The 26653-nt window shown below is 42.0% G+C and overlaps 1 protein-coding gene across 4 annotated transcripts in view; it reads right to left on the bottom strand.

Annotated features, from left to right (window-relative positions):
• The window catches only part of LOC118396467 (calcium-dependent secretion activator 2-like), a 237686-nt gene that overhangs the window by 89595 nt on the left and 121438 nt on the right, over positions 1 to 26653 (bottom strand). For all 4 annotated transcript variants that reach the window (XM_052465503.1, XM_052465505.1, XM_052465504.1 and 1 more), the window contains exons 7-11: positions 26107 to 26218; positions 23920 to 24059; positions 3379 to 3445; positions 2904 to 3030; positions 2236 to 2433 (exon numbers count right to left, since the gene is read on the bottom strand). In XM_052465503.1, the coding sequence (XP_052321463.1) occupies positions 2236 to 2433; positions 2904 to 3030; positions 3379 to 3445; positions 23920 to 24059; positions 26107 to 26218 (644 nt within the window). The remainder of the gene's footprint in view (positions 1 to 2235; positions 2434 to 2903; positions 3031 to 3378; positions 3446 to 23919; positions 24060 to 26106; positions 26219 to 26653) is intronic.

Below are 26653 nucleotides of genomic sequence, written 5' to 3'. Positions count from 1 at the left end.
GAAGGAGTATATCCCTTACGCCTGGTGTGGCACTAGGGAAGAGAGTATGGATACAGGGGGAGGTGCAGGGGGTTGGCGCTCATTCTCTTCATATCCTTCTCTTTGAAGCCCCATCAGCGTTGTCACGGCAGCAGTCATATCCATGTGGCATGTCTCCCAGTGAGGTGGCAGATATGATGATGACAGGTTATCAACGTGGGCGAAGAGAGACACCGAGCGCTAACATCTCAGGTATACCAGGCGGAGTGATTTGATTTGTTCGAGCGAGCCCGGCATGGGAACTGAGGGGAGTGACAGATGCGAATGGACAGGTTATCGGAGTCTCAGCATCGCTCCTTGCCACACATGCACACACCGACACCTTAAGTAAGAACTCTGCTCAGAGGTCTCAGCTGTCCTGGTAGACTTGGCTGTCAATTAAAATATGAGAAAGGCTAAAACTATGAGACAGGTTGGACTTTAGTCCTAAACTTCAAACACCTGCTTTTCAAAACAGAAACTGACAAGAACCTTGACAGAGATCAGCATGATGAATGTGCCACAAATCCGCGAATCACGGAAGGGAAAAGATATGCGAATCAGGAGCGACTTCTCTTCTAAGTTCACAATACATTATTGGAAATGACAATCAATTAAAACTACCTTCATGCATATAACAAAAGTGGTCGAAAACTTTTTAACTCATCTTATACTATATCTATATGGTCAGCATGGCCTTTTTATGACGTAAACATATATACCGATAACATCTCCATACAACATTAAATCCCGGTCAATAACGTCTGACTATACATATTAAAATGGTGTTGTTTCACGCAAACGATGAGTGAATGATTGAAGGCCAGCGAAACAAAAACATGTTTACTACAGTCTGTGTCTTAGAGTGTTCAATTACTGAAACCAATGTTCAAATGCAGCATTTGAACTCAACGCAAGGATATTATTAATGGTGTAGCAACCTGGCATTCTCTAATGGGCTCAAATCTCCTTGAGGATAACGCTGACCTTCAACAAACACCCACGTTGCAAAACACCTATGCTGTGTGTGTGTGTGTGTAGGTTTGTTTGTGTGTGTGTGTCTGTGAGGAGGAGTGCGAAGATGACAAGGACGACTGGTATACAGTGTAATTTTACTGTGTGTGTGTGTGTGATTATTAGCTCGTTTTTTAACCTTTAAATCACACTACAGGAAAATTCTTCCAGGGTGCGTGAGCTCTGACACACCATCATTAGAGAGGACTGCACACACTTCTGATTGTTCCCAGTTGAAGAGCTATTTCCAAGAGCCCATCACATTCCGTAGCATAATGCCAACAAAAAGAGAAGAAAAAAACAGTATAAAAATACAGAACAGACTCAATAAACCCCACGAACGTGCGTGCATTTTAATTATCAAAATGACTCTGGTGTCAGAAAACACACTCCCTCTCTATCTCTCTTTCTCTCAACTGATGGGAGAAAAGTGTGTTGCCACACACACACGCAGCGGCTCGACATGCTCATGCTAACGGTCTAAATCAGCCCCATGCTGGCGTGTGTGTTCCAGTGATAGCTCAGTCGATCAACGTCCCATCTCTGGCTACAGCACTGAACACTTTGCCTTGTCATAGAGTCTCATCTCCTCTCCAGTCAAGTGGGTTAGACATTCATCTGTTTGAATTTGTTCAGTCACTTTGTTTATTTTCTTTCTGTGAACAATCAATATATAAAAAAAGAGGAAATGTTTCACACAACCACAATCTTATTTTGGTGATGCTTATACACAAGGTGAGTGCACAATACCGATGTCTCAGTTGGTTGGACCATGGGACTTGCTACAGTTGTGGGTTTGATTCAATTTCAAGACCGCTACAGATGCAGTTAGATATATTATCATCCTTGAATTTTACAGTGGAGTACAATGGAGCAGAATGTCCTGTTTTCACTTTTCAAAACTGGTTGAATGGCTATTTTTACCCTGTATACATCTGCAACTTACCACAGGAGAGATACATTTCACAGTAAACCAGATAACTTGCCTCCAACCAAATTAATTTTATATTGGATGGTCCTGTGCAGTTAAATCAATCAAATACATGTGTGAACATTCAATTTCAACTTATTTTAGATGAAATACTGAATCTTGCAAGTGTGCCAAACTGAACATTCGTTAATTTTAAGTAAAAAATGTCATGACCATTTATATGATCTTATTTTTCAAGAATAAAGGAATACATGCTGTTGAAGTCAACCTACTGAGCAGTGAGATTGGTGTGAATGGCTGGGAGTTCCCTGCTCTGCAGTTCTGGGTGGGTGGAATTGGTTTGTATGATTGGCCTGTAGCGCGGTACATGGCCTGAACCCACAGCATCCGGTCCTGCTCGTCATCGTTGGCAAACACGACCAGGTCACCCTCCTTGACCGCATTGAAGAACACTCGACCACCCTGGAGACCTGAGAGAGAGAGAGAGAGAGAGAGAGAGAGAGAGAGAGAGAGAGAGAGAGAGAGAGAGAGAGAGAGAGAGAGAGAGAGAGAGAGAGAGAGAGAGAGAGAGAGAGAGAGAGAGAGAGAGAGAGAGAGAGAGAGAGAGAGAGAGAGAGAGAGAGAGAGAGAGAGAGAGAGAGAGAGAGAGAGAGAGAGAGAGAGAGAGAGAGAGAGAGAGAGAGAGAGAGAGAGAGAGAGAGAGAGAGAGAGAGAGAGAGAGAGAGAGAGAGAGAGAGAGAGAGAGAGAGAGAGAGAGAGAGAGAGAGAGAGAGAGAGAGAGAGAGAGAGAGAGAGAGAGAGAGAGAGAGAGAGAGAGAGAGAGAGAGAGAGAGATGTGGTGCAGATGGTCATAACATAAGAGACAAGATGGATGGATAGATAAGGTATGGTATAGTGTCTTAACATAGCGTTAGTGTGAGTGTTGTAACAAGTGAGTTACCTGTGTGTGTGTGTGTACCAGGCTGGGGGTCGGAGTAGTCCACAGTGTAACCTTCTAGTTGCATCAGTTCATGGGGCTCAGACTTCTTCTCTCTATAGCTGCACATTGCAAAGGTGTATTGGCTGACCTGCAACAGTTAACAAGGGTTAACACACTGTATAAAATTGCATTATAATTAGTAAAAACACATTTAGCTATGTTTTTTAAATATGGGAATCAGCTGAGATAGTATAAGAGATTGTAATTTCCAGAAAATATATGTTTGCATTACACTACAGTTTTTTCCGTCTCCCTTTTATAGATTGCTGCATATTTCTCTCCATGGTCAACATGTGTTGCTTCATGATTCAAAAAGAAAAAAAAGTCCACTGGGAAGAAACAATCTGTTAGAAGTTATACATTTGGTGAGTATACCTTAAACTATTGTATTATTCTCAATGAAACAAGTGCCAATGAATCATGACATTTAGCCTACCTGGACAAGAACAAAATATCTTATTTTCCAACGTTTCCAAACTCTCTGTCCCAACGCATAAAGGTACCTACAAATACAGAAAGATTAAGAGTCTTAATTGACACATCTAATGTTAACTGTGTTTTATTACCGTGTATCTGGAACTCAAACTCATTTACACGGTTGGGATTATAGATTTGAAGAAGTATTAACCCAAAGCAAATTCAATTCAATATAAATTCAATTCAATATATTATTTATAAAATATAAAACACGAGTTGCATCTAAAAATGACAAGATATCCAGATGACAAGAAGACACAGCTCCAGTATCGGCTCTATTTATTTGGTCATCAGGAAGTCATTGAAAGATTTAGTCGGGTGACCAAGGTAGGTAGGTTAAATTAAATAAATCTAATATTGAGCAGCTGTTTTACAAAAATATTTCCAAGAATATAGACTATTTTATCATTCACTGAGAACATAAGACATGTTCTTATAAAAAACAACAACATTATTACCAGCACAGTGAAAAATGATAGGTTTACAACATTTTATTGAGGTTTATGCTGCAAATATTGTGACAAAGGGTAGGCCTAATTTATGGATTGCAAATAACAACTGTGATAGGCCAAATTGTAGAAGCATAATCATTTCAGCCATGACACAATCAAGCAAATGTTTTCTCTGAGTCTCTTCCCTTGGAAAACTTGACCATTGTCAGAAATCGAATGATTCAAATCTGGAAGCTCCATAACCAATTCAATTCGCCAATTCACCGAAGTCAAACAATGGGGAATAACGTGTGTGGGATATGGGAAAGTGGAAAGGATGAAGTCCATAGAATGTGAAAACACTTTGCAAAGAGGAGAGGGGCTGCCCTTTATGAAAAGGCCTCCAGTCCAGGTTGGGAGCCCTCGTGAATGCGGATCTGAAAATCTGGGCCATTCTCCAGGAGTTGGGTTAACATGTGGCAGAAGTAATCATCCACTTGTGAACATTATTTTCCGTTCTTACTCAAACACCTTTCAGCCACTCATGATCCCATTTGCGACCCCAGAGGTGCGGACCAATTAACACGCGGCCGCAGGAACATTTTCTGTCCTTGATACAATGCATACTGCTCATGCACTTCCTAAAGCCAAGTACACGCATTCATGTTTTCATTGGTAGGCCTAGTCCATACAAAATTAGAACAGCAGTTACATATATTCAAGCAACGCTTAGGCATTTTTTTTTTTGAATTAATCAAATTAACTCTACAAAGAGAGAGCAGCCACAGTAGTTAAAACTGTCACTTGTATGAGAAAAGCAAGTACTTACCGGGGCAAAGAGAGCCATTGATCGAGATTGAACCAAATCAAACATATTAAGTGTGATAAACAAAATATCTCCAGAAATGACATTGTCAAAAGGGGTTTAGGTGTACATTAAAAGAAGGTTATATTCAAAAGGGATAACAAGGCAACTAGATAGAAAAGACTACCCTGTAAGCCTATCAAGAATGGTCAGAGATCTCTAGATAAAAAAAATAATTAAAGTGAGGTAAAATTTGATTCAATCAAGCATTTTTCAGATTTGTCCTAATAGTTACCTTCTACCAATCTTCCCAATTGTTTAAAATGTTAAACACAGTATATTAATTATTTGAACATTTAGATAAGTAAGTAAATAGGTATTGATAAAACTCAAAACTGGACAATAACTAAATGAAACAGGCTGCAACATCAACCCTACAGCTACTTCAAGTTTTGGAGTAACAATGCACCTGTGTGGACATTTGTTAGAACTGCATCTAGATATTACGAAGTACTTTGCACATTTTACATTCTCAAGCTTTCTCAACGTCCACACAAACCCCTTAGCCAAAAACAGGTTCATGCACACACGTACATACACCCTGGTGGTGTCTGCCCTGACTCCATTGTACTTCACACCCTGGTGGTGTCTGTCCTGACTCCATTGTACTTCACACCCTGGTGGTGTCTGTCCTGACTCCATTGTACTTCACACCCTGGTGGTGTCTGTCCTGACTCCATTGTACTTCACACCCTGGTGGTGTCTGTCCTGACTCCATTGTACTTCACACCCTGGTGGTGTCTGTCCTGACTCCATTGTACTTCACACCCTGGTGGTGTCTGTCCTGACTCCATTGTACTTCACACCCTGGTGGTGTCTGTCCTGACTCCATTGTACATACACCCTGGTGGTGTCTGTCCTGACTCCATTGTCTTCTAGTCATTATTAGTAGCCCCTCGGCCCCCTTCAAAAGGCTCTCAACACCAGTAGATTATTTTTATTTAAATGGAACCTTTATTTAACTAGGCAAGTCAGTTAAGAACAAATTCTTATTTACAATGACTGTAGCGACGCCTCAAGCACTGAGGTGCAGTGCCTTAGACCCCTGCGCCACACAGAGACAGAGAGACAGAGAGACAGTGAGAGACAGTGAGAGACAGTGAGAGACAGTGAGAGAGAGAGAGAGAGAGAGAGAGAGAGAGAGAGAGAGAGAGAGAGAGAGAGAGAGAGAGAGAGAGAGAGATTCTACATGTCCAGGGGAAAACTACAAAAGCTGAGAAAAAAAAGAGCCCCCTCATCCAGCTGGTCCTGGGGCTGAGTTCACAAACCTGTTTTACTAACACACTAAAGCCTCAGGACCAGAGCATCCAATTAATCAGAATAAACTACATTATAACACAGTCAAAACAAAACTACATGGCCTATTGGCAAACACAAGAACAAACCAAAATGCAGTGCTATCTGGTCCTAAATCAACAGTACACCATGGCAAACTACTTGACCATGGTTACTGATCAAAACCTTAGAAAAACCTTGACAAAGTACAGACTCTCTGAGCACAGCCTTGCCATTGAGAAAGGTAGATACAGGAAAACCTGGCTTCCTGTAGAGGAAAGGCTGTGCTACCACAGCACCACAGCAGAACCTGAGACAGAGCTGCATTTCCTGACAAAATGTTTAAATATATATCAAACAATTAGAGTGTCATTTCCCCAAATTGTAAACCCTTATTTAAGTTTTCAAAGACCTCTCTGATGAAAATAGGCTACCCGTCCTGTTGGGGGAAGACGCAGAGAGCTGTGGGTTGGCAGCACACTACATTGCTGCCTGCCATAAAAAAATGAGGGGGTATCTGAATGTAAGGGATTGAGAAAAGGGAGGGGTGGGAGAAGAGGAGGGCAAGAGTTCTTAATTTTGTGACTAAGGGGCAGTATTTTCATTTTTGGAAAAATAACGTTCCCGTAGTAAACAGGATATTTTGTCAGGACAAGATGCTAGAATATGCATATAATTGCTTAGGATAGAAAACACTAACGTTTCCAAAACTGTAAAAATATTGTTTGCGAGTATAACAGAACTGATATTGCAGGCGAAAGCCTGCGAAAAATCCAATCCGGAAGTGCCTCATGTTTTGAAAGCGCTGCGTTCCAATGCGTCCCTATTGAGCAGTGAAAGGGCTATCAACCAGATTACATTTTCTCCGTATTCCCCAAGGTGTCTACAGCATTGTGACGTAGTTTTACGCATTTATGTTGAAGAATACCCGTAAGCGGCTACATTGCGCAACTGGTCACCTAATGGCTCTCAGAGTGATTCTCGCATAAAATACAGAGGTAGCCATTATTCCAATCGGTCCTACTGAAAAACAATTGTCCCGGTGGATATATTATCGAATAGATATTTGAAAAACATCTTGAGGATTGATTATAAACAACGTTTGCCATGTTTCTTTCGATATTATGGAGCTAATTTGTAAGTCGCTCTGGATAAGAGCGTCTGCTAAATGACTTAAATGTAAATGTAATTTGGAATATTTCTCAGCGTTTTTGTGACTGCAATTTCCGGGCGATTTCTCAGCCAAACGTGAAGAACAAACGGAGCTATTTCGCCTACAAAAATAATATTTTTGGAAAAAAGCAACATTGGCTATCTAACTGGGAGTCTCGTGAGTGAAAACATCTGAAGCTCATCAGAGGTAAACGATTTAATTTGATTGCTTTTCTGATTTCCGTGACCAAGTTACCTGCTGCTAGCTGGACAAAATGCTATGCTAGGCTATCGATAAACTTACACAAATGCTTGTCTAGCTTTGGCTGTAAAGCATATTTTGAACATCTGAGATGACAGGGTGATTAACAAAAGGCTAAGCTGTGTCTCAACATATTTCACTTGTGATTTTCATGAATAGGAATATTTTCTAGGAATATTTATGTCCGTTGCTTTACGCTAATTAGTGTCAGTCCATGATAACGCTCCCTCATGCGGGATGGGGAGTCATTAGAGGTTAACTCTTTTCGACTTGGTGAATTGAAAGTGTGAGAGAGGATGAAGAGAGAGGGATATAGAGAAATAGATAGGAAAGGTGAGCAGGGAGGTAGAGAGAGATGGGGAGGAAGGCAGACACAGAGGAAGAGAGAGTAAATGTGCTGAATGACTATAATTAAAAACTTTGTTTTAAGTGAAGAGTAGAGAGAAAGAGAGGAGACAGAGCGAGCATGAAAGCGCTCCTCTGTTTATGTATGTACTGTATATCAGGGTTGTGGTCAATTCTGAATTGAGTTGTGAATTGATCTTTAATTCCAATTTGAAATTTGGAATTTGAATTGCCTTGGCCACACCCCCACAGGAAAGCATAACTTGAATACAATTTGAATTGATTTAAATAGAAATGGCTTATTTATTCTACACGTCAACATTTATGTTGACATCATGCATGGTTACCAATGCCATGTAGCATCTGGTTGAAACATTTTAAACAATTAAGGCATTCTTCTATGGGACAGATCAAAGTTTACTGGGGGAGGGGTGGTCCAAAATAGGGGATGGTTGTCAAACTTTTCATTTTTTTGCTTTGGGGAGGGTAGTGCGTTTTTTTCCACTCGTTTACATTTGCTATTCTGCTCGTATTTTCCCTATAAACAATGCTGGACTTACTTTTGATATTACCCTAATAAAGCTTAGAAATGTTTTATTTTTTAATTTAAATTAAACTTCAGCTAATGCAGGCCTATGATATGAAGGCAGTGCACCCCGGTGTTCCAACTGACTCGAACCGTTGAACTTGAAGTGAGGAAGTCTGTTTCGGGCCTTCCAGAGTTACTCCTATAAATCAAACAACATAATGTTAATCTTTATACGAATATTTGAATTATGAATTACCATCCTTCTGTACGTTTATATCTGTATAGCAGAGGCAGTAGCCATCTGCTATAAAGAAATACATGTCAGTGTCTTAGCATGCCACCTGTATATCTCTATAACTCTGGGGATAGGCCTAAGCTTCTCTTCCTTTATATAGGCATTATATATACAGTACCAAAAGCTACTCATTCAAGGGTTTTTCTTTATTTGTACTATTATCTACATTGTAGAATAATAGTGAAGACATCAAAACTATGAAATAAAACATATGGAATCATGTAGTAACCAAAAAAGTGTTTAACAAATCCAAATACATTTTATATCAGAGGTGCTTCTTAGTACCCACACTTTGCCTTGATGACAGCTTTCCACATGCTTGGCATTCTCTCAACCAGCATCATGAGGTAGTCAATTAACAGGTGTCCCTTGTTCAAAGTGAATTTGTGGATTTTTTTTTAAAGCCAATCAGTTGTGTTGTGACAAGGTAGGGTTGGTATACAGAAGACAGCCTTATTTGGTAAAAGACCTAGTCCATATAATGGCAAGAACAGCTCAAATAATCAAAGAGAATCATCATTACTTTAAGACATGAAGGTCAGTAAATACGGAAGATTTCTACATTTCCACAGGAAAGGAAGACTCGGAGTTACCTCTGCTGCAGAGGATAAGTTCATTAGAGTTACACCTGATGGCAAATACTTCTTTTCCACCATCATTTGCAAAAAAATCCTACAATGTGATTTTCTGGATGTTTTTGTGTCATAGTTGAAGTGTACCTATGATGAAAATTACAGGCCTCTCTCATCTTTTTAAGTGGGAGAACTTGCACAATTGGTGGCTGAATAAATACTTTTTTGCCCCACTGTACATAGACAGTACAGACTGTGCAAAAGTTTTAGGCAGGTGTGAAAAAATACTGTGAAGTAAGAAAGCTTTCAAAAATAGACATGTTAATAGATTATATTTATCAATTAACTAAATGCAAAGTGAGTGAACAGAAGAATAATCTAAATCAAATCCATACTTGGTGTGACCAGCTGTTGCCTTCAAAACAACATCAGTTCTTCTAGGTACACATGCAAAGTCAGGGATTCTGTAGGCATATATAGTCAGGTGTATGAATAAACAATTACACCAAACAGGTGCTGATGATCATCAATTAAATGTGTAGGTTAAAACACAATCATTAACTGAAACAGAAACAACAGTGTAAGAGGAATAAAACTGGGGGAGGAACACCCAAACTCAGTTAACAAGGTGAGGTTGCTGAAGACAGTTTATTGTCAAAAATCATACACCATGGCAAGACTGAGAACAGCAACAAGACACAAGGTAGTTATACTGCATCAACAAGGTCTCTCCCAGGCAGAAATGTCAAGGCAGACAGGGGTTTCCAGATGTGCTGTCTAAGGTCTTTTGAGGAAGCACAAAGAAACGGGCAACGTTGAGGACCGTCGACACAGTGGTCGGCCGAGGAAACTTACTGCAGCAGATGAAAGACAGATCATGCTTACTTCCCTTCGCAATCGGAAGATGTCCAGCAGTGCCATCAGCTCAGAATTGGCAGAAAACAGTGGGACCCTGGTACACCCATCTACTGTACGGAGGTCTGGTCAGAAGTGGCCTTCATCGAAGACTTGCTGCCAAAAAGCCATGCCTCCGACGTGGACACAAGGCCAAGCGACTCAACTATGCACGAAAACACAGGAACCGGGGAGTAGAAAAATGGCAGCAGGTGCTCTGGACTGACGAGTCTAAATTTGAAATATTTGGCTGTAGCAGATAGGAGTTTGTTTGCCAAAGGGCTGGAGAGCGGTACATGAATGAGTGTCTGCAGGCAACAGTGAAGCATGGTGGAGGTTCCTTGAAAGTTTGGGGATGAATTTCTGCAAATGGAGTTGGTCAGAATTAATGGTCTCCTCAATGCTGAGAAGTACAGGCAGATACTTATCCATCATGCAAAACCATCAGGGAGGCATCTGATTGGCCCCAAATTTCTTCTGCAGTATGACAACGACCCCAAACATACAGCAAAATCATGAATAACTATCTTCAGCGTAAAGAAGAACAAGGAGTCCTGGAAGTGATGGATTGGCCCACACAGAGCCCTGATCTCAACACCATAGAGTCTGTCTGGGATTACATGAAGAGAGAGAGGCACCTGAGGCTGCCTAAATCCCACAGAAGAACTGTGGTTAGTTCTCCAAGATATTTGGGCCAAACTACCCGCCGAGTTCCTTCAAAAACTGTGTGCAAGTGTACCTAGAAGAATTGATGCAGTCACACGAAATATTGATTTGATGTAGATTTTTCTTCTGTTCACTCACTTTGCATTTTGCTAATTGATAAATATAAACTATTAACATGTCTATTTCTGAAAGCATTCTTACTTTGAAGCATTTTTTCACACCTGCCTTAAACTCTTGTACAGTACTGTATATAATTAGTTTTATGTATTTATGTCGATATTAATATCATTCAGTGGACACCTAAGCATATTGGCCTATGCATGCAACGCCCTGATACATTTAGTGCTCAAATCTCTGAAAGCTGAATCGTGCGGTCGACAATTATTGTTTTAAGAAGGTAGCCCCCCCCCCCGTCCAACAATGACTGCCTTGCCTGGTTCACAAACTACTTCTCAGATAGAGTTAAGTGTGTCAAATCGGAGGACCTGTTGTCCGGACCTCTGGCAGTGTCTATGGGGATACCACAGGGTTAAATTCTCAGGCCGATTCTCTTCTCTGTATATATTAATGATATCGCTCTTGCTGCGGGTGATTCTTTGATCCTCCTCTACGCAGACGACACCATTCTGTATACATCTGGCCCTTCTTAGGACACTGTGTTAACAAACCTCCAGACGAGCTTCAACGCCATACAACACTCCTTCCATGGCCTCCAACTGCTCTTAAATGCTAGTAAAACTAAATGCATGCTCTTAAACCGATCACTGCCCCGCATCCGCCCGCCCAACTAGCATCACTACTCTGGACGGTTCTGACTTAGAATATGTGGACAACTATAAATACCTAGGTGTCTGGCTAGACTGTAAACTCTCCTTCCAGACTCACATTAAGCATCTCCAATCCAAAGTTAGATCAAGAATCGGCCTCCTTCACTCATGCTGCCAAACATACCCTCTTAAAACTGTCGATCCTACCGATCCTAACTGACTATCCTACCGGCAATGCCATTTACAAATTAGCCTCCAACACTCTACTCCACAAAATGGATGCAGTCTATCTCAGTGCCATCCGTTTTGTCACCAAAGCCCCATATACCACCCACCACTGTGACCTGTATGCTCTCGTTGGATGGCCCTCGCTACATATTCATCGCCAAACCCAAAGACTCCAGGTCATATAAAAGTCTTTGCTAGGTATAGCTCCACCTTACATCAGCTCACTGGTCACCATAGCAACACCCATCTGTAGCACGCGCTCCAGCAGGTATATTTCACTTGTCATCCCCAAAGCCAACACCTCCTTTGTCCACATTTCCTTCCAGTTCTCTGCTGCCAATGACTGGAATGAATTGCAAAAATCACTAAAGTTGGAGACTTATATCTCTCTCTCACTAACTTTAAGCGTCAGCTGTCAGAGCAGCTTACCAATCACTGCAGCTGCACACAGCTGTATTGTCTGTATGTCTGTGTTTATGTAATTGTATATGTATTTATGTAAAAAAAAGTTACCACGAAGGACATAAGTCCCCGACTTTATTGTGCAATCCCAATCCCTTAAAAAAAATCTGTGTATATACGTATTGTTTTTTACCGACAACTAAAAATCTAGCAACCAATCAATCAATCCAAACTGTGCAGTGGCCAATTGATGACTGGAAAGAGACATCTGTTTCAAAACACCAAAAGGTGTGACATACTAGACATAGTTTATTTATTGTCGTGTTGGAAACACAAACCATGATATTGAAGTGCCCGAAGTCGGAATGCATTGATTATTGGTAGTGTGGTGTATCGGTACAGAAACCTGTTGGTGGAAAATGACTTACTGACTATTGTTCCCATGGGTAAATTTTGTTGAAGTGTCATGTACACGTTTAAAGTGCCGTTTAAATACAAAACAAAATTGACAATAGAACTTTCATAAAACACTAGACTACTGGACTTACTGAGTCGGTAGGAACATTAGCCCGAGCTATTTAGGAGGGATATCACACCTGGCACAAATCGTCTAGTTCTGTTTTTCCTGCTGAGCGGTGCCCTATACCTGCGCCCAGAGATGAGTAGTTCAAAGTCCGGGTACAGGGGGTGGCTTGGGTTTAAAATTATTTTGTGAGCCTTGCGGAGGGCCCTGACCTTAAAGATCTCATCCAGGCCTGTCTGCTTGACTCCAAGTACCTTGCTTCCTGTGGTGATAATCCTTCTCAGCATATTTCTCTGGCTGACAGTGGCATTGCCAAACCAAGAAACAACACAAAAAGTTTAAATACTCTCAATGAAAGATTCATAAAACAGAGTCAGTATAGTACAGTCTACATTAAAAGATCCCAGCTTTTTGAGAAAGTACAGTCTGTTTTTGTAGATCAGGTCTGTACATTTACTCCGCTGAAGCTTATTGTCCAAGAGGACACCCAGGTACTCTACAATCTCTATAGTCTGACCTCTGATAGATGTTGCAGAGGTAGGTGTTGTACACTTCCTGAAGTCTATGCACATCTCCTTGGTCTTGTTGGAATTGAGGACCAAGTGTGATTCCTCACACAACTCTAAAAAGTAATCTAGGACCGGGCCATGATGTTCCTCGTCATCATGCAACAGGCTGATCATGGCAGTGTCATCAGCGAACTTAACGAGGTGTCTGTCAGGATGGGACCTAGGACAACTATTAGTATTTATTAATTCATTACATATACAGTACCAGCAAAAAGTTTGGACACTCATTCAAGGGTTTTTATATTTTATTACTATTTTCTACATTGTAGAATAATAATGAAGACATCAAAACTATGAAATAAGACATAACCAAAAAAGTGTTAAACATATAAAAAACATATTTCATATTTGAGATTCTTCAAAGTAGCCACCATTTGCCTTGATGACAGCTTTGCACACTCTTGGCATTCTCTCAACCAGCTTCACCTGGAATGCTTTTCCAACAGTCTTGAGGGAGTTCCCACATATGCTGAGCACATGTTGGCTGCTTTTCCTTCCCTCTGTTGTCCAACTCATCCCAAAACATCTCAATTGGGTTGAAGTCGGGGGATCGTGGAGGTCAGGTCATCTGATGCAGCACTCCATCCCTCTCCTTCTTGGTCAAATAGCCCTTACGCAGCCTGGAGGTATGTTTTGGGTCATTGTCCTGTTGAAAAACAAATGATAGTCCCACTAAGCGCAAACCAGATGGGATGGCGTATCAATACAGAATGATGTGGTAGCCATGCTGGTTAAGTGTGCCTTGAATTCTAAATAAATCACTGACATTGTCACCAGCAAAGCACACCCAACCATGACACTTCCACCTCCATTCTTCACGGTGGAAACCACCAAAATCATCCGTTCACATACGCTGCATCTCAAAACAACTAAAAATCGGACTCATCAGACCACAGGACAGATTTCCATTGGGAATAATGACCATTGCTTGTGTTTTTTTTGGCCCAAGCAAGTCTTCTTATTATCGGTGTCTATTAGTAATGGTTTCTTTGCAGCTATTCAACCACATAGACCTGATTCATGCAGTCTCCTCTGAACAGTTGATGTGGAGGTGTGTATGTTCCTTGAACTCTGTGACTATCCTCTGCAGCAGAGGTAACTCTGGGTCTTCCTTTCCTGTGGCGGTCCTTATGAGTCAGTTTCATCATAGTGCTTGATGGTTTTTGCGACTGCTCTTGACAAAACTTTAAAGGTTCTTGAAATGTTCCGTATTGACTGACCTTAATGTCTTAAAGTAATGATGGACTGTAGTTTCTCTTTGGTTATTTAGCTGTTCTTGCCATAATATGGCTACTTTGAAGAATCTCAAATATAGAATATATTTTGATTTGTTTAACACTTTTTTTGGTTAATACATGATTCCATATGCGTTATTTAATAGTTTTGATGTCTTCACTATTATTCTACAATGTAGATAATAGTATTTTTTTTAAAAATAAATATGGAATAAGTAGGTGTGTCCAACTCTGCCTGGTTACTATATTTCATTTAATTATAAATATGGCATCAAAAATGTTGGGAATATGATATCCCCCTAGCTGATCATTGTCTGCAGCCGGCTCTGATTGTAGTGTAATGAAACAGGCAGGGAGACTGAGCTCAGTGAACCCTCACCCTTGTGGCCTGTAGCCTTGCGTGGCATCGACTGTGTCACAAAAGCATGCTGAAGTGGCAAAGTCGATATACACATTTAGAAACCCAGGGTCACTTCAATAATTGTTATATGTGGTCGTAAACATGATCTTAGTTAATTCTTTGAGGGGGTAAGTTGTTCGATATATTTACAGTACAAGGGGAGGGTCATGTGAAAATATTGTTAACGTTGGAGAGGGGGGTGCATTTGTTTTTTTTAAACACTGAGATGGATCAGCCCCACCCCCCACTGAATTTCGATCTGTCCTTAAAACTATTTTGAAATAATTACAGTGGTCTCTAAACATTCTAAGGACATGTGGGTTGTCTATAATTCCCTCAATGTTTTAAATATCAAAAACAAATACATTTATTTGAAAAATACTGTTTGACATCTGAGATATAATCAAACAAATATTTGAAAAGGTATTTGTCGTATTTGTCGTCTTTGCATTAATACGTGTCCGATTTGTCAAATGAATGAGACTATGTTTTATGTCTTGGTTGAATGGCTTGGAATTTCTTTGAATTAAATTATACTTCCTTCAATTCAAATTCTGCTTCCTGTGGGGTGTGGCCAACTCTCTCTCTCTGATGTTGGTGTCAGATTGCAGTCTTTCAGTCTTTGGAAGTACTGAGCCAGAACCCACCCTGTGCCTCTTCTCGCTCTCCCCCTCTCTTTAACTCACTCCCTCGCACTTCCCCCTTCTCCCCTTTTTCTGGTAGGTTGGAGGTGGTGGCAGATTGCAGTCTTTGGGAGAACTGAGACAGAGCTCCATCTTCTCTTCTCTGCCTCTTCGGCTCCCATCAACAGATGGCTGCTTTTAATGGTGAAGCACTCAACCTGAAAATACAACCTCTCCATCTCTCTGTATGTATGTATGTCTGTCAGTTTGTCTCTCTTTCTCCCCCTCCTCTCAGTCTCTCTCTCCCCCTTTGCTCGCTTTCTTTCTTATTTCCTAGAATGGACAGTCCTCAGGTGTGCCTAGTGTGTTTATGTGTGTGCATGTGTGTGTGTGCGCGCGCGCACCCTGGTGTCCTTGACACTCCAAGGGTCAGCTGAGATGATAATAAACTTTTGAAGGCACTAGCCAATTAGGGGGAGCCACTTACCATCCAGATAGACTGACACATACACACACTTGCAAGAGTGTGCATGCGCAAATGCGAACACACACTTCACTCAGCACCCCGGTTCTCTTCATTAATTAGCAGAGCCATAGTTATGAGGTGACCTCACAATGCTGCCCATCAGGGAGGCGGAGGCACTGTTGTAGACCTCAACCAGTCCTCCCAGGGGAATTGCACGAGAGGTCTTCACAGGTCCAAACAGATGGACCTGGAGCGTTCCACCCGGGATCCGATATGCATAAAACCTGTTTTTATTATATCGAGTTCCCTTCCAAATGGACCTGAGGACAACTAGACCAGTTCCGTACAGACCTGGGCAGATACAGACCCGATCCGAGTGAAGGAAGCAGAAGAAAATATATGTTTTAAGCTACTTTATTAACCAGAGCTGATAAAGGGAGAGGTGCCACTCTAGTCAGTGGGGGAGGGGCCGTACTGTGATCTGTGATCGAGTGTAAAATGGAGCAGCAGTGTTGCCATGTTTGTGGTTTTCGAGCTGAATTGGGCCACTTTGAAAACAATGTCACGGGTGAAAATGCATTGGTGGGCGTTTTTGGGCTATTTCTAAGTTGCACTGAGGCCGCCATGGCATTTCTCTTAAAATATATATACACTGCTCAAAAAAATAAAGGGAACACTTAAACAACACAATGTAACTCCAAGTTAAATGTAAATGTAAATGTAAGTTAATCACACTTCTGTGAAATAAAACTGTCCACTTAGGAAGCAACACTGATTGAAAATACATTTCACATGCTGTTGTGCAAAAGGAAGAGACAACAGGTGGAAATTATAGGCAATTAGCAAGACACCCCCAATAAAGGAGTGGTTCTGCAGGTGGGTACCACAGACAACTTCTCAGTTCCTATGCTTCCTGGCTGATGTTTTGGTCACTTTTGAATGCTGGCGGTGCTTTCACTCTAGTGGTAGCATGAGACGGAGTCTACAACCCACACAAGTGGCTCAGGTAGTGCAGCTCATCCAGGATGGCACATCAATGCGAGCTGTGGCAAGAAGGTTTGCTGTGTCTGTCAGCGTAGTGTCCAGAGCATGGAGGCGCTACCAGGAGACAGGCCAGTACATCAGGAGACGTGGAGGAGGCCGTAGGAGGGCTACAACCCAGCAGCAGGACCGCTACCTCCGCCTTTGTGCAAGGAGGAGCAGGAGGACCACTGCCAGAGCCCTGCAAAATGATCTCCAGCAGGCCACAAATGTGCATGTGTCTGCTCAAACAGTCAGAAACAGACTCCATGAGGGTGGTATGAGGGCCCGACGTCCACAGGTGGGGGTTGTGCTTACAGCCCAACACCGTGCAGGACGTTTGGCATTTGCCAGAGAACACCAAGATTGGCAAATTCGCCACTGGCGCCCTGTGCTCTTCACAGATGAAAGCAGGTTCACACTGAGCACATGTGACAGATGTGACAGAGTCTGGAGACGCCGTGGAGAAGGTTCTGCTGCCTGAAACATCCTCCAGCATGACCGGTTTGGCGGTGGGTCAGTCATGGTGTGGGGTGGCATTTCTTTGGGGGGCCGCACAGCCCTCCATGTGCTCACCAGAGGTAGCCTGACTGCCAATAGGTACCGAGATGAGATCCTCAGACCTCTTGTGAGACCATATGCTGGTGCGGTTGGCCCTGGGTTCCTCCTAATGCAAGACAATGCTAGACCTCATGTAGCTGGAGTGTGTCAGCAGTTGCTGCAAGAGGAAGGCATTGATGCTATGGACTGGCCCGCTCGTTCCCCAGACCTGAATCCAATTGAGCACATCTGGGACATCATGTCTCGCTCCATCCACCAACGCCACGTTGCACCACAGACTGTCCAGGAGTTGGCGGATGCTTTAGTCCAGGTCTGGGAGGAGATCCCTCAGGAGACCATCCGCCACCTCATCAGGAGCATGCCCAGGCGTTGTAGGGAGGTCATACAGGCACGTGGAGGCCACACACACTACAGAGCCTCATTTTGACTTGTTTTAAGGACATTACATCAAAGTTGGATCAGCCTGTAGTGTGGTATTCCACTTTAATTTTGAGTGTGACTCCAAATCCAGACCTCCATGGGTTGATAAATTTGATTTCCATTGATCGTTGTTGTGTGATTTTGTTGTCAGCACATTCAACTATGTAAAGAAAAAAGTATTTAATAAGAATATTTCATTCATTCAGATCTAGGATGTGTTATTTTAGTGTTCCCTTTATTTTTTTGAGCAGTGTATATTTCACCGTGACCTGCTGCTGACTGTCAGGCAGGCTGTTGCAGAGTGAGGAGGAGTGTGTGTGTGTGTGTGTGTGTGTGTGTGTGTGTGTGTGTGTGTGTGTGTGTGTGTGTGTGTGTGTGTGTGTGTGTGTGTGTGTGTGTGTGTGTGTGTGTGTGTGTGTGTGGAGAGAGCACTACAGTTATTGGCTGAGTCCCGTGAGCGAGAGGAGACAGAGCAGCACGCACGTTGTGGCAACTTTTTACCAGTTGTAGGTAGGCTATTTAGATTGTGAAGACACCTATTTCCAACCCTTTTTCCATAAAACATATTAATATGCTAGAACTGATGCACATCAGTAATAATGCGGACAATGAACTGGAAAACGACTTTGGGCGCACCAGAGCATATTACATAAATACGCTCGGAGGTGGCTTAAACTACATTCTAATATTGAACTGCTTAAATTAAACGGTATCAAGCAAAGTGCTTTATGAGTGCTCAGTTCTTGGGTCTTGAGTAGACATTTGAAACGGAAGTTATGGAACTCCCTCGGGTGGTTCTTTGAAACTGACATGGTGGAAAATAATACATTTGCCTCAGTTGGCCATCAAGTTTATTAAATGATATGCCATTGCAGGCTACCATTTGATACAATACATATGTTGAAATGACGATATCACTGGAGTCAATGCAAATCAATTTGTGCCACTTGTGTAGCCTACCTGGAGCTGGAAAAACAGCTTAATAAATAGCCTATAACTTCAGTTTATTGTTGTTGTAGCCTTGTGCTATTATGAACACATTAGATTGACAGTAACAGTAGTCAGTTTAGGCTACAGGTAAAACTAATTCTAAAAAATAAACACTGGCTGTTTGTTGACAAGCATATTCAGTTCATATACATATTAAAATTTAATTTAGCGATTGAAATTATGACCACATCCTCAGTAGCTTATTGCGAAATAGCCTCGCTATTCATGTTGAATAAATTAGTCTGTTAATTTGAACTCAGCAAGCTGCTAAATTGTTCTGTTTACATCTAGCCTACATCTTGTCTAGGCTACTGTAGACTATATTAAATGAGATGTAGACGTATCAGGGGCTATAGGCTACCTGCCTTTATCCAAGAAAACGATGGCAAATTTTATTAAAATCATAAACACAGATTTTTGACAGTAGCCTATGTCTGTTGAAAAGACAAGTCAATCTCGCAAATGGGCAATTTATCACAGTTTGTTGTCAGATTTATCTATAGTAATGCACATGTATGCACAAAGGGGATTTATTTACAATTATAAACTGGGTGGGTCGAGCCCTGAATGCTGATTGGCTGACAGCCGTATATCAGGCTGCATACCACAGGTATGACAACACATTTATTTGTCCTACTCTAATTATGTTGGTAACCAGTTTATAAAGCAATAAGTCACCTCTGGGGTTTGTGGTATATGGCCAATATACCACGGCTAAGGGCTGTGTCCAGGCACTCCGCGTTGCGTTGTGTGCATAAGAACAACCCTTAGCCGTGGTATATTGGCCATATACCACACCTTCTCAGGCCTTATTATAAACCTGGTTTGAACCCAGAATGCTGATTGGCTGAAAGCCGTGGTATATCAGACCATATACCACGGATATGATAAAACATTACTTTTTACGGTTCTAATTACGTTGGTAATCAGTTTATAATAGCAATAACGGCCCCTGAGGGTTTGTGGTATATGGCCAATATACCACGGCTAACAGCTGTATTCAGGCACTCTGCGTTGCGTCGTGCAGAGAACATCCCTTAGCCGTGGTATATTGGCCATATACCATAACCCCTTGTGCCTTATTGTTTAATCATAGAAGTCAAGCGAGTTAAATCGACATCCATTGATGGAACATGATCTGGTGAATTTAATAAGGGCAAATTATCTTTTCTCTTGCCACATAGTCAAATTCCTTTATTATGTAATGTCATATCTTGCAATAATTATTATTTTGAGGAAACCCGAATTTAGCTTCTAATGTCGTTACAAGTTACTATGATAGTCCTCTTTAATTGTCTCGATAACATTATGGATATGGCAACTCCTCTCTATTGGTCATTGTAGCCTATCCTTCTCCTTTACCTTTTAATTACATAATTTTAATTTCACCATCCATTGACTAGATATATCCTAACTTTTGCCACACGTGGACGCTCTATGACTGTAGCCTATCGTCAATTTGATAACTTATGATTGGCCAACAACAACAAGCTACAATCGCCACTCTCGTGAAAAGTCAGAGAAGTCTCTCTCTCTTTACTGGAGCAGTCGTGTTTGGATCTGTAAGGACTTTCCAGACAAGTCAGTTAAAATTACACATACCTGAGACCTGTGACAATCATATCCCATCTGACCCAGACCTGTGACATTATTTACAATTCTGGATCCAGACCCACTCGGGTACAGGTGGATCAGTGAAGACCTCTACCTTGCACTGACAGTGGAGTACCATGATCCACCAAAGTATAGAACATGGATCATTTCAGAAGTCTGTTGGTTTTCTATTTTTTATTTATTTCACCTTTACTTAACCAGGTAGGCAAGTTGAGAACATGTTCTCATTTACGATTGCGACCTGGTCAAGATAAAGCAAAGCAGTTCGACACATACAACGACACAGAGTTACACATGGAGTAAAACAAACATACAGTCACTAATACAGTAGAAAAACAAGTCTATATACAATGTGAGCAAATGAGGTGAGATAAGGGAGGTAAAGGCAACAAAAAAAAGTCCATGGTGGCGAAGTAAATACAATGTAGCAAGTAAAACACTGGAATGGTAGATTTGCAGTGGAAGAATGTGCAAAGTAGAGATAGAAATAGTGGCGTGCAAAGGAGCAAAATAATTAAATACAGTAGGGGGAGAGGTAGTTGTTTGGGCTAAATTATAGATGGGCTATGTACAGGTGCAGTAATCTGTGAGCTGCTCTGACAGCTGGTGCTTAAAGCTATTGAGGGAGATGTGTTTCCAGTTTCAGAGATTTTTGTAGTTCGTTCCAGTCATTGGCAGCAGAGAACAGGAAGGAGAGGCGGCCAAAGGAAGAATTGGTTTTGGGGGTGACCAGAGAGATATATCTGCTGGAGTGCATGCTACAGGTGGGTGCTGCTATGGTGACCAGCGAGCTGAGATAAGGGGGGACTTTACCTAGCAGGTTCTTGTAGATGACCTAGAGCCAGTGGGTTTGGCGACGAGTATGAAACGAGGGCCAGCCAACGAGAGCGTACAGGTCGCAGTGGTGGGTAGTATATGGGGCTTTGGTGACAAAACGGATGGCACTGTGATAGACTGCATCCAATTTATTGAGTAGGGTAATGGAGGCTATTTTGTAAATGACATCGCCGAAGTCGAGGATCGGTAGGATGGTCAGTTTTACATGGGTATGTTTGGCAGCATCAGTGAAGGATGCTTTGTTGCGAAATAGGAAGCCAATTCAAGATTTAACTTTGGATTGGAGATGTTTGATGTGAGGCTGGAAGGAGAGTTTACAGTCTAACCAGACTCCTAGGTGTTTGTAGTTGTCCATATATTCTCAAGTCAGAACAGTCCAGAGTAGTGATGTAGGACGGGCAGGCAGTTGCAGGCAGCGATCGGTTGAAGAGCATGCCTTTAGTTTTACTTGTATTTAAGAGCAATTGGAGGCCACGGAAGGAGAGTTGTATGGCATTGAAGCTCGTCTGGAGGGTTGTTAACACAGTGTCCAAAGAAGGGCCAGAAGTATACAGAATGGTGTCGTCTGCTTAGAGGTGGATCAGAGACTCACCAGCAGCAAGAGCGACATCATTGATGTATACAGAGAAGAGAGTCGGTCCAAGAATTGAACACTGTGGCACCCCTATAGAGACTGCCAAAGGCCCGGACAACAGGCCCTCCGATTTGACACACTGAACTCTATCAAATAAGTAGTTGGTGAACCAGGCAAGGCAATCATTTGAGAAACCAAGGCTATCGAGTCTGCCGATGAGGATGTGGTGATTGACAGAGTCGAAAGCCTTGGCCAGGTCAATGAAAAAGGCTGCACAGTATTGTTTCTTATCGATGGCGGTTAGAGATATCGTTTAGGACCTTGAGCGTGGCTGAGGTGCACCCATGACCAGCTCTGAAACCAGATTGCATAGCGGAGAAGGTACGGTGGGATTCGAAATGATCGGTAATCTGTTTGTTGACTTGGCTTTCGAAGACCTTAGAAAGGCAGGGTAAGATAGAAATAGGTCTGTAGCAGTTTGGGTCAAGAGTGTCCCCCCCCTTTGAATAGGGGGATGACCGCAGCTGCTTTCCAATCTTTGGGAATCTCAGACGACACGAAAGAGAGGTTGAACAGGCTAGTAAAAGGGGTTGCAACAATTTCGGCAGATCATTTTAGAATGAAAGGGTCCATATTGTCTAGCCCGGCTGATTTGTAGGGGTCCAGATTTTGCAGCTCTTTCAGAACATCAGCTGACTGGATTTGGGTGAAGGAGAAATGGGGAAGGCTTGGGTGAGTTGCTGTGGGGGGTGCAGTGCTGTTAACCGGGGTAGGGGTAGCCAGGTGGAAAGCATGGCCAGCCGTAGAAAAAAGCTTATTGAAATTCTCAATTATAGTCAATTTATCGGTGGTGACAGTGTTCCCTATCCTCAGTGCAGTGGGCAGCTGGGAGGAGGTTTTCTTATTCTCCATGGACTTTACAGTGTCCCAGAACTTTTTTGAGTTTGTGTTGCAAGGAAGCAGATTTCTGCTTGAAAAAGCTAGCCTTGGCTTTTCTAACTGCCTGTGAATATTGGTTTCTAGCTTTCCTGAAAAGTTGCATATCACGGGGGCTGTGCTATCTGTTCAGAAGCAATGTGGGCAATGCAAAAGTCAAAAAGTCAACTTGTTACTTTGCAGTCCATGGTTCATGAACTGAATAACAAACTGGAATTAGATGTTTTTCACTGAAAAGAGGAAGGATTGGTTAAATTTGGCTTAGATTGAGTATCCCTAGACATTTTCTAGCCAGATAAGACCAGTCTTGCTATTCTAGTGATTTGACTGATGGCATGAATGTCATTGGGTTTAAAAATGGAGCTGGGCTGCCCTCTGTTGGAGTGAAGGAAGCCCAACATGAAATACATTCAATATCATCAAAATGTACCTGAAATAATGCATTCCAATCAAATAGACAAGGCAGAATGACTTGAACACACACATACGTCTCATAGAAAAAAGTGTTCTGTCCGCATACTGACAGACAGAAGTTACCCGTGCCTCTGCTCCTTAGCTCATCATCTTCCTCTCTACCCCTTTCTTTCTCTCCATCTCCTCTATCAGCCACCGCTAGGGGGTGCTGCTATCCTTTCTTTGCCTTGTGTTCTAATGCCAGTTTCTATTACAGCCTAACCCTTAAAACGTTAGTCACTTTGTTGTTTTTCATTATATCTCCACACAAAACATACATATCCCATACAAATACATCCTAGTAAACTCTAGGGTCCTATAAAATTATTTATAGTGTGACCTAAGCTTGCCTGCCTCCCTGACCTCCACTGCCACCTAACATCATGCCAACTGGGTAGTGTATTTCATACCCTCAGTATGACTGGTTAGTGTAGTTCAAACCCTCAGTATGACTGGGTAGTGTAGTTCATACCCTCATTATGACTGGGTAGTGTAATTCTTACCCTCAGTATGACTGGGTAGTGTAGTTCATACCCTCATTATGACTGGGTAGTGTAATTCTTACCCTCATTATGACTGGGTAGTGTAGTTCTTACCCGCTGTGCTTCATGTTGGGGGGTTTGTCCATGCGGACAGCTAGTTGGATCTTTAGCTCTACGTCCTGACTGTTCTTGGACACCACCATCTTGTGGAGCTCAGCCTGTTTGGGTCCGTTGGTAGTTGGGTTCAGGATCAACTGGGAATGGGAGAGCGGGAAAGGAAAGGATGGGGGTGACAAAGGGCAAGTGCACATGAGAGATAATAAACTATTTTACAGAAGGTGAAGTAATGATGGCTTCTGGCTTCACCACCACCAAAATATACAAACAGTCTCTCTCATCAGACAGTTAGTCAGTAACAGACAGACGTACACATCCTCATACTTTGTTACTATGATGGGAACCGACAGGTGAAGGACATGACAAAACCATGGCTGTCTGGTGAAGACACAAACAAGACAGACTCTCTTTTCATATCACAACCCCCTCTGTAGTTGCTCCATATTGTTATGGAAAAGGTTAGGTAGTTTTGCCTACCCCCAGAAGTTTCACAACTTAGTTTTAGCCCTGAACTAGTTCACCTGATTCACCTAGTCAAAGATTTGATGATTAGTTGCCTAAGGGGTGCTTGCGGTGGAATAGTTCAAATACATGGAACAGTTGGGGATCTCTGAGGAGAGGTTCGAGAACCACTGGTTTAGACCGCTCACTACCACCACACCATCCCCCAGGAGGCATCATCCCCCAGGAGGCATCATCCCCCAGGAGGCATCATCCCCCAGGGGGCAGCAGCAACATATTTGCCCATTGTAGAAGTAGTTAGAATGTAACTTTTTGGACCTGAATGCCAAAACATTTAGGAGATCGAGGTGTGCTCACACTTGACCCATTTTGCATACTCCATGTCTCCATAAGACATCCATGTCTTCATCAATGGAAAGGGTAAATGGTTGAGTTTGATATAATTTAAAGGCTTACAGACAGGGTTGTGAAACTATTTTATAATTGCTTGACAAAACATGTTGTTAACATAAAAATTATGCTCAAAAACCTTATGTCAATTTCCAGAAAATGTGATGGGGGCATAACACAAACTCATCAGATGATGTAAAATAGGTTCTAAGCCTCAACATATGCACAAATACTGTATTTATAGATCATTTACGATAAAGGATAAACAATGACAATACAAAATATATATATTCAATCAATTCTAAATTAGTTTGAGAACACTGTAAGCTTTTAAATGATATCAAACTCTACCGTTTATCTTTTAAACTGATAGATGAGTCTCATACTAGGGTGGGGTATGGGTCAACCAAAAGCATCTCTGTCTCCTAAATGTTTTTCGAATCCAAAAAGTAATTTTCTGACCACTTCTGCCATGTATGGAAAGTTGTGTTCAAATCAAAAGATCGGTTTCAGAACTGTATACATGAAACCCATTCAGGTAGAGACTACATTTGTGGCAATGAAATCCTCATCTGTATTTAGACTCAATAGACATATTCACCATGCTTCAATTACTTTTAGAGACAAAGAGTGATGTTAGACACAAATGTGTGTTTGTTTGTGCGTTTGTGTGAGAGAGAGAGAAATAGACAGAGCGAAAGAGGGGGGCAGAGAAGGAGGCAGAAACAGAGATTAGAGAGGTTCAGGAAAACGAGAGAGAAGGAGAAAAACAGGATTAATGGAGGGGGACAGACTTAGAGTTATTACTTTTGACCAAAGAGAAGAAAATGGAGAATGAAAGAGGAAAAATGAAAGACAATAAGTTGGCAGAATGTGTGTGTATGCACGCTGTCATATTCCGCATGTGTGTGGCACACCCACTCTAACACTGACTGGGAGACAGATCTTTGTGGTGCTCATTGTTCTGTTAGTGTCGCAGTGTTATCAGTCTCTCAAAGGGAGTCTCCATCTGTTTCTCAGAGAGAAGAAGAGGAAGAGATGGTGATGGGGAGAAGAGAGAGGGGGCTCTTCCAGTAGAATAACAGCTCCAGCTCTTGCACATTCTATACAATGCACGTCTCAAATATTTCAATGGCATCCATGTCATGGGAAAAACTAGTCTAGGTACATTGCTGTTTGGGCTACATTGTTACATTGCCAAGCCAATAAATGATTGGGTCATTCTAATTGCTGGTATCTGAAATAAATACTAACTGATATCAAGTGGCTGATGTTGATAGTGAATTATATCAATCTTAATAGGTTGATGTACAGTATGTACTGGTGTCTTACCCTCCCCAGCTCCTTGTCTTCAAGGGCAAGTACCCCCGTGCTCTCTGTAAACAGCTTCACTTTGACCAGGGGTAACGGGTGCGTCGTAGTGAAGTCGCCCTGAGTGCCCCACCTGAAAGACAAAGGTTCCAACCCTCAGGATGAAACATCAAGTCCAAGTGTATTTGTAACATGCACAGGATACAACAGGTGTAAACAGTACAGCGAAATGCTTACTTGCAAGCTCTTCCTCAACAATGCAGTGTTCAATATCAAAGTTGAGACATAGGGAATCCAGAATAGGGTCTTAAAGCGAGAGTCCTTAAAGTCCTACTCCAAGCTCCTTTTCACTTCATTCATCACCCAATTACTTAACAAAAGGCACATCTAAATAGGTGGTCCAGGTATACTCATGACATGGCAGGGGGGTGGGCCATTTCTCTTTTGTTCTCTATTGCTCCTCTATTGTTACCGCATGCAAGGAGCGAGGCCGATGACATTAGAGGGCACCATCAGATCAAGTTGCAGTAGTCTAAAAAACACAATTTTGCTCAAAACATATTTTTTT

Source organism: Oncorhynchus keta, chromosome 17, assembly GCF_023373465.1.
Source record: "Oncorhynchus keta strain PuntledgeMale-10-30-2019 chromosome 17, Oket_V2, whole genome shotgun sequence".
NCBI lineage: Eukaryota > Metazoa > Chordata > Actinopteri > Salmoniformes > Salmonidae > Oncorhynchus > Oncorhynchus keta.
Note: the sequence above shows the minus strand (reverse complement) of the source record. Positions and strands in the feature narration are given on the sequence as shown.